Here is a 7,334-nt window from a genome sequence, read left to right as displayed (position 1 = left end):
CTTGCACGGAATTAGACCGCCCAAGGTTGGCAGGAAGGATCTGCTGTAGTTCAAGCAGCCGCCACTGAATTTTAGGGTGAGGCTGCGTTAGGGAGGCCCCGAGGTACTTTGTGGTTCTGGAGGGAAGAGCCATTGGGATCTGTGCCAGTAGACGTTTTTTTTTTTTAGGCAGGGTTTGAGTGAGTGAGTGAGTGAGTGAGTGAGGGAGGGAGGGAGGGAGGGAGGGAGGGAGGGAGGGAGGGAGATGTAAGAAGGGAGGGAGAGATGTAAGAAGAACATTGGAGTGGTAAAGGGGTCAGGCAGGCAGGCAGGCAGGCAGGCAGGTAGACAGGTAGACAGGCACAAATTGTGAAAGAGACAGCAAAGTAATCCTTTCATCTGGTAAGCTGTCTATGTCATGCCCAACTTTTTGCAAGACATCAGTCCCATGAGTTGTCACTGTCGTGAAGACATTGTGAAGTACTCGGATGAGCCTGTTTTTAGGGTACGTCTGACGTACATCAATGGGATACGCACAGACAAGCGCGATTGCTTGACAGCCGCATCCGTCATCAGCGGACTGTAAGTGGATTTTCAAAGCTCTTTCTCATCCAAAAAAATTTGAAATGATGATGTGATCCTAGGTTTGGTTGTGATTGCTATCCTTTCTGGAACAAGACTGCAGGTGCACTTGCGGATCTTTCACAGGCTGCCCGACAAAAGGTTAGAAATCAAATTCTGAATCGAACTATCTCATATCCTTGTCAGATTTTCAATGTTGAGACCTCTGAAGTCAAAGATCTAGCTGAACATTTGAAATTGCATCTGCGTGAGGTTGGAAAGGACGGTGAAACGAGGTCCCAAGCAAAAAATATGGTCCATTCACAGTTTTGCTAGGGATTGTAGTACATATCGCTCATAGTCAGGGGGCTTTGATCACTTTCTTGTGCAAAAAATTTCTCAGCGTTGCTCAGCGGGTGGCGACCATTTCCGTTTCAGTGCATCGATTGACTCCATGTAGGCTCGAATCTTGGTGATTGTTTTTGGTGGAGCATCGAGGTTTTCTTGCGGCAACTGTAAACACCCTCTTATCAGTTCCTGCAGCCTGACCAACGATGACTACGGCGACACTGTCAACTACTACAGGTGATGTCGTCCTTTCGTACATGTTGTCTCTCCTCAGCTCATGACAGCACGAATGAGCCCATGTTGTACATCGATGCTCGAGCATCGAAGGCGCTCAAGTGAGTCACTTGGAACCTTCTCCGCCTTCATCCCGAGCACTCATCGCATAGTTGCGCCAGGAAGCTCGAGGCTGAGGGCGTTGCGAGCGCACAGGTTTGAGAGAGGGATTTGCCCCTTCCTCCATGAATCGCTCTAGCAGCACGGTATCCTGCTGAGAAGAAACGCCAGTGATGACGAGGGCCGCAAGTGGTTTGTTCTACTTCCATTCCTTCTCGTTCGCCTCCCAACACGCACACAGGTTTTCTTTCATTGGAAAATCTCCTGCTTTCCCTCCAGGTGTCGACATGCATTTATTATGTCGCCTGATGCATAATTCCTTCGCCAGGAGTGCAGGTTGAGCAAGATGGAACGTCTTTCATCTTCTTGCATCCTGTTGCAGGAGGTTGGTAAGAAGGAGTCGGTGAAGCACTGAGAGCTTTCCATCTGCAGGACGATTTGGGCTTGTTGATCATTCTTTCTTGGGTGCAACGTACATGAAGGCTCTCAGGGTGACTCTTTTGATGGCTCACTGTAGACGCCCTGAACCAATCACCGCTCAACAGTTCGAAGCCGAGAAGTTTCGGACTCAGCATTTCAGGTGAACTGTACATCTCTCAAAGCTCTCTGACTGGATCAAACAGCTGGTGGTCTCGCCTAGTTCGGAGTATTGAAACTTCGGAATTCATGAGATCGAGATCTAGTCAGATGAGCGCGCCAGGTGATCATCATGAAGCAGATGAGGGAAGCCTCTCTCCTTCACGGCAGAAACCTCTCAGTCTAGAAAACAACGGCGATAGACAAAGGCGACATCGCCTGTCTGGTCGAGAAGTAGTCAGTCGCGAGATGAATGATCAAAGTCTTGTTGAGACTTTCAGAGATGTTGGCGAAAGGAAGCACGATGTCAGAAGGGCTCGTCGCAGGGAGAATGACAAGGTCGGAGAGAAAGAAAGGCTCAAGGAAGGAAGTGAGAAGGCGACTGTGTTTGATGACTCTCGGGTGCTCCATGATCCCAGCTTGCTATCAAGTGAGGACAGCGCGGACAATGTCTGCACGCCGGCGCCGCCTGCTGAACCCCCCCTGTCTTCACTACGAAGCCGATTGGGACATGTCAAGCATGGCCTCAAGAAAATTCTCTCTACCTCATCAGCTGCAGCTCCAGGTCTGCTGGACGTGCATGGGGCTCTGAAATAGATCTGACACATGCTTGCAGAGACGCGTGCGGTGGGCGGGAGTTCGCAGAGTCAGCCGCAGCCTGTAAGTCGCAGTCAGGATCGCTTGACTCGAACCTCTCAGTCACTCCTGCAGGAGACCAACAGGTTGCGGTCGAGACTCTGAGACCGACTTGTGCTTACCGACTGGGTCCTACCATATTCCTAGTAGGCCACACATACGACCCGAGTACTAGGAACTTACTTCAGTATGAACCAGGAGAGTAGGACCCGGTCCTAGGGAAAATGAAACCATTTTTTGTTTGTTCCCCATTCAGTATCGAGCATCTCAATATGTACTCTAAGACCGGTCATTTCCATGGCTTTACTAGGGGTGGTCGTTGCAACCTGATCCGTTCCAATGCAAGCAGTTCGGAGTTGGAAGGACCCGGAGAGGGAAGGGGAGGTCAGCCTATATCATCCCCCCCCTCTGCTTCCTCACCTTCAAGAGAATGTCCTCTCATCTCCTCAGCAAGATTCATACCTGAAGGACAGCAGTGAAGTCATTTGCCTTCATACCATGCTCGGCCCCTCAGATGTCGTTAATGAAAGTTCCGAGTCTCAACGATCAAGCTCGGACTTCAACTTTGTACCAGTGGAGAATCGTAAAGTGAGGGAAACAGCATCAGCAACATTTGTCTTCGGCAAAGATGAACCTATCCAGTCCAATGAAAGATGCGATCTGTCGCCTTTCCAAGAAGGTAGTTATGCATCCGAAGACAGAGAGCAGGAAGTGGTTGAGGAGAAGGTCCATCGTGATTTGAATGTAAGTACCAATCATTTTCTGGACCATTCGCTTTGCTCTATTGACGCTCTTTTATCTTTGTAGAAATCAGCTTCCATGTTTAGGACGGACATGCTTGATGAAGACGCGACGGTGAATCAAGATGAGGTAGTTGACCGCGAGCTCAGTCCGATCTGATTCTCACTCCTCTCTCAGCATCATTCATGTCTGCTGTGGGTCTTTGGCATCCCAAAGGAACGTCAAAACCTTCGTGCCGGCTTGATTCACCCTGCATCGCCGTTTGGGACAGTGTGGCTTTTGCTTGGAGCTAGTCTGCTGCTGTACACAGCAATCGTCACTCCCATCACAATCGCCTTCTTCTGGGATCGAGATGTTTGTTCGCCTATTCCAACTCTTCCTTTCGACGTGATACCCATTGCACACTAGCAAGTTGGAATATCTGATGCTCCTGTTGAACGCAGGTCTTCGTGGATTCTTATTTTTTGTCGTGAGTGACTGTCAAGATTGACTGCATATATTGATCAAGATGTTTGTTTCAGGGATATCATCTTGTCTTTCAACACTGGCATCTTCTTCCAGGTTTTCAATCATGAGTCTGACTTGTTTCTGTGTTTGTCTGACGTTGAACAAACTTCAAGGGGCGGTACCTTTATGAGCGTTCGGTTGTAGCAAAGCACTACTTTCGACATGGGTTCTTGTTCGATGCCATCACATCAGTTCCCATTTCTTACATAGAAATGTCCATCTTGTCGACTTGTGAAGGCAGCAACAGCGTTCAGTTGTCAAACCCAGTGATGCTGCGTTTGGTTAGAATCATCAAGCCTCTCAGAATATTCAAGCTCTTGAAGGTTCTGAAAGTCGCTAAGTCAAGCTCCACTGCGAGCACGATCGGAGATTTATTGCGAATTCCTCCAGTCGTCATGAGGCTTATTCTCGTTGTGTTGGTAATGGCGATCATCATTAACGCAAGTGCCTGCCTGTTCTGGCTGCTGAAAGTCTTGAGCGATGACGATATTGACTTGTTGCTTGAGAGCAAACACGCGAACAGAGAGCCTAAGTGGCTGATGCAATATTTGATCTCCTTCTACTTTATCGTCACAATCTTTACTACAGTTGGATTCGGTGACATCAGCGCAAACAACCCGACTGAAGTCGGATTCGTTATCATCCTGATGCAGATCGGTGCGATTCTGTTCGGGATTCTCTTGGCGGAGGTGCAGGAGGCTGTGCATCAGTTTCAGCGCGTGACGAGAGACAAAGACTCCAAGGTTCAGCAAGTCGTTGACTTGCTGAGAGACTATGATGTTCCTCGGACCATAGAGACGGAGGTGTTGAACTGGGTCAAGTTCGACCACGAGCACAAGCAGAAAGGCAGCGAGAGGGACAAGGTCCTCCGTTTCCTGCCTCCCTCTCTCAACGAGAAGCTCCTCTCCTACATGGACGGTGACGTCATCATGCGGGTCCCCCTCTTCTCTCTCCTGGAGCATCCGGAGAAGATGACCTTGATCCTTGACCTGTGGGTGGTGACTCAGAGTCTGACCTACTTCCAAGGGAGCAAGGTGTTCGACTTCGGCAGCACGAGCGACGGGCTCTACATCATCACCAGAGGGAGTGCCAAGGTCGAGTCACTGGAGCAGACGATCATGACGCTGAAGAAGAGCGATTATGTCGGTGACTGGTCCCTTGTGGGCGAGGCCAGCTGGGGAGCCTCGTCTCTGATAGGGCTGAAGGACGTCGACTTGAGGATGACGGCGGAGACCAACATCGTCGCGATCAAGATCAGCACCAGAGACTTTCGCAGCGTCCTTCAGCAACACTCTGCTGTCCTTCAAGAGGAGCTCAACAGCCTCGCCAAGAGCATGCCTTTGTTTCAGAGGCAAAACATCGACAAAATAGATGGCACCTTTGCAATCAGTACGGCACAACGTGCAGCTGTCATGTGGGGTTTGCTGAGCCACAAGCTGCGGCGAACGGAAGGGAAAGACAAGTCAAAGTTGTTCACGGTGCTTCTACCTGCGGTCGTCCAAGAGTTTCTCAGGTTGTTGTCAGGTGGGGATGGTAGCAAGGCACGGATCGACTGTCAGCATTCATCGGAGAACTTCCTCCGAATCTCGTGGCCTTGCTGCCACTTCCCATGCGCTGACCATGGAGGACGCGAAAGGCGGAGAAGATTCCGCTGCCGCAGCCCCAGCATGGCTCGAGCAGCTCCAGCAGCAGGTTGACCAACTGATTTGTATCTCGTGCTCCCTCGCCTTCTGCCTCCTGCCTCTTCTCTGCTTTAGCCCTTCGCCTTGGTTCTTCTCGCCCTCCTGCCTCCTTCCACTGACTGCTGTGCTGGATGCAGTTGGCTAAGATTGAGAGCGAGCAGCAGCGGCTAGCCGAGGCAGTGAAGCATCTGTCCGACAGGATCAAGGCGCCAGAGCAGACTCATGAGGGTGGAGCAGCATGAGCAGCTGAGGTGCTGGTCGATGTAGATCTCCAGATCTAGCAGCGCTCAGTTTCTATTCAATTCAAATCTTTATGTTGTCAACCATTCATTACACTTCTGATTTAAGCACATCGAACTTGCTTCAGCAATTAATTCAGATGCTGATGGCGTATGGATATGTACAAGTTGCTGGGATTGTCTGGACTGACCCTTGTCACGCCAAGGTTCCTCCTCAGATGCCTGCGATTGGACATGGGGCAAGCTGAATATGGGGAGAGAAGCGAAGTTTGTCACGGAACGACTGGTCCAGGAGAGCTCGACGCTGCGGCAAGTCCGGGATGGGGGGGAGGGCAGTGAAGACAACCTTGATGAGTTGATCTGCTTCGATCGCCTTGCCTGCACCGCCACATGAGAGGAGCAGGAGGCAAAGTGCTGAACCTTTCTCGAGGGTGAGCGTTCCTTCCTTGGGCTTTAGCACCATCAGCAGGTCCTCCTGCGTCTTGCAAGCTAGGATCTGCTGCATAGTGAGGAGAGCTGGAATAGATCCACAGAGACTTTGAAGAAACGAGGAAATGAGGGAGACGAGGAGCAGTAGCGAGAGTAAGGGGAGTGAGAAGGTGGCTGCGGCGGTGTAGGTGATAGTGACGATGACAATGACGAGGAGGAGGAGGGAAGGGAAAGAGGGAGATTGAGCAGGACCTTGTTTTGCATGAGCTTCACAACAGCAGCAGAAGCACGGAGGAGAATCTGAGCGTCTCCATCATGAAGGAGGATGTCCATGATTCGGTTCACGCAGTCCCAGGAGAGGCTGTTGATGAAGATGCAGAGGAGCCTGAGACCCACAGGGCGTTACTGCCGTCATGGTACTGCATTTGCCGTCACCAGTTGGTGGAGACGAAGGAAAGGTCGCAGGAGAGCTCCTGCGGCTCTTGTCAGCCTCTGCCACAGTCTCGGGGCTGACGGTCATCACCTCGAACTTCTTGCATACCGCCGGCATCTCCGCGCAGAGATAATCTTTCAAAACCGCCTGAGAGCCTCGCCATGAGCTCGCTACGGCAGAGGAAATGCCACCTGATCGATGGAGAGCCCGAGGAGCGAGCGGTGATAGTACATGGGTAAGATGCGCTCGACGACAGTAGCCAGTACCCAGAAAGCAGCTTCTTCTTCATCAATCTAGCTCACTCGTCACATGCAAACTGCAAGGCTGCACCACAGTAACCCCGAACCTGCAGGATCAAGATCGCCGCCAGGAAGTTCATGCTCTGACAGTATCCCACTGTTGTTTCTATCAACTCGTCGCAACCATCGTGATAATGATCTGACCTGTCGGGTTGAAAGTCGAGTATGCGACGAGCACGTTTCGTAGTCGACTTCTCCCTTCTTCACTCGAAAAGTAATCTTCCTCCCCTCTTGGGCCTCGCTGACCCGGTAGCGTCCTCCCGAGGTCCTGACGTAGCGATGAGCATGCTTTTAGTCTCAAGCCTCAAGTTCACTCGTTCAATCTCGGAGATGAATCTATCAACATCACCAAGTGTAAGCAGCATGTTGTATACCCTTCTTCTCCCCTCCCTCCCGAGTGAACTTGAGGCTTGAGACTAAAAGCATGCTCATCGCTACGTCAGGACCTCGGGAGGACGCTACCGGGTCAGCGAGGCCGAGGAGGGGAGGAAGATTTCTTTTCGAGTGAGGAAGGGAGAAGTCGAGGGGGGGGGGGGGGCAAGTCGAATATTTGACTTTCGTGGGAGGGTGA

General features: G+C 51.1%; 2 protein-coding genes across 2 annotated transcripts in view; one reads left to right on the top strand and one right to left on the bottom strand.

Moving 5' to 3' along the window:
* Positions 1–397: 397 nt before the first annotated feature.
* On the top strand, positions 398–5,605 carry GUITHDRAFT_132791 (hypothetical protein; the record flags this gene model as incomplete). Its single annotated transcript, XM_005840640.1, has 19 exons — positions 398–561; positions 624–702; positions 748–813; positions 1,001–1,038; positions 1,084–1,125; positions 1,173–1,223; positions 1,284–1,317; positions 1,558–1,606; positions 1,654–1,801; positions 1,845–2,362; positions 2,414–2,457; positions 2,884–3,177; positions 3,241–3,303; positions 3,352–3,561; positions 3,618–3,643; positions 3,696–3,735; positions 3,795–5,159; positions 5,206–5,373; positions 5,501–5,605. 19 exons carry the CDS (start codon positions 398–400, stop codon positions 5,603–5,605), a joined length of 3,504 nt encoding a protein of 1,167 aa, XP_005840697.1.
* A 211-nt stretch (positions 5,606–5,816) lies between these two features.
* GUITHDRAFT_160907 (hypothetical protein) overlaps positions 5,817–7,334 on the bottom strand; it is a gene marked incomplete at both ends in the record, with an annotated part of 2,286 nt that continues 768 nt past the window's right edge. Inside the window, 9 exons of the mRNA XM_005840639.1 lie at positions 5,817–5,980; positions 6,023–6,098; positions 6,284–6,392; positions 6,467–6,504; positions 6,555–6,611; positions 6,656–6,757; positions 6,811–6,860; positions 6,908–7,031; positions 7,078–7,099. Of these exons, the coding sequence (XP_005840696.1) occupies positions 5,817–5,980; positions 6,023–6,098; positions 6,284–6,392; positions 6,467–6,504; positions 6,555–6,611; positions 6,656–6,757; positions 6,811–6,860; positions 6,908–7,031; positions 7,078–7,099 (742 nt within the window). The remainder of the gene's footprint in view (positions 5,981–6,022; positions 6,099–6,283; positions 6,393–6,466; positions 6,505–6,554; positions 6,612–6,655; positions 6,758–6,810; positions 6,861–6,907; positions 7,032–7,077; positions 7,100–7,334) is intronic.

This window comes from Guillardia theta, assembly GCF_000315625.1.
Source record: "Guillardia theta CCMP2712 unplaced genomic scaffold GUITHscaffold_5, whole genome shotgun sequence".
Classification (NCBI taxonomy): Eukaryota; class Cryptophyceae; order Pyrenomonadales; family Geminigeraceae; genus Guillardia; species Guillardia theta.
The sequence above is the reverse complement of the archived record's forward strand: the minus strand, read 5'-3'. Positions and strand labels throughout refer to the sequence as shown.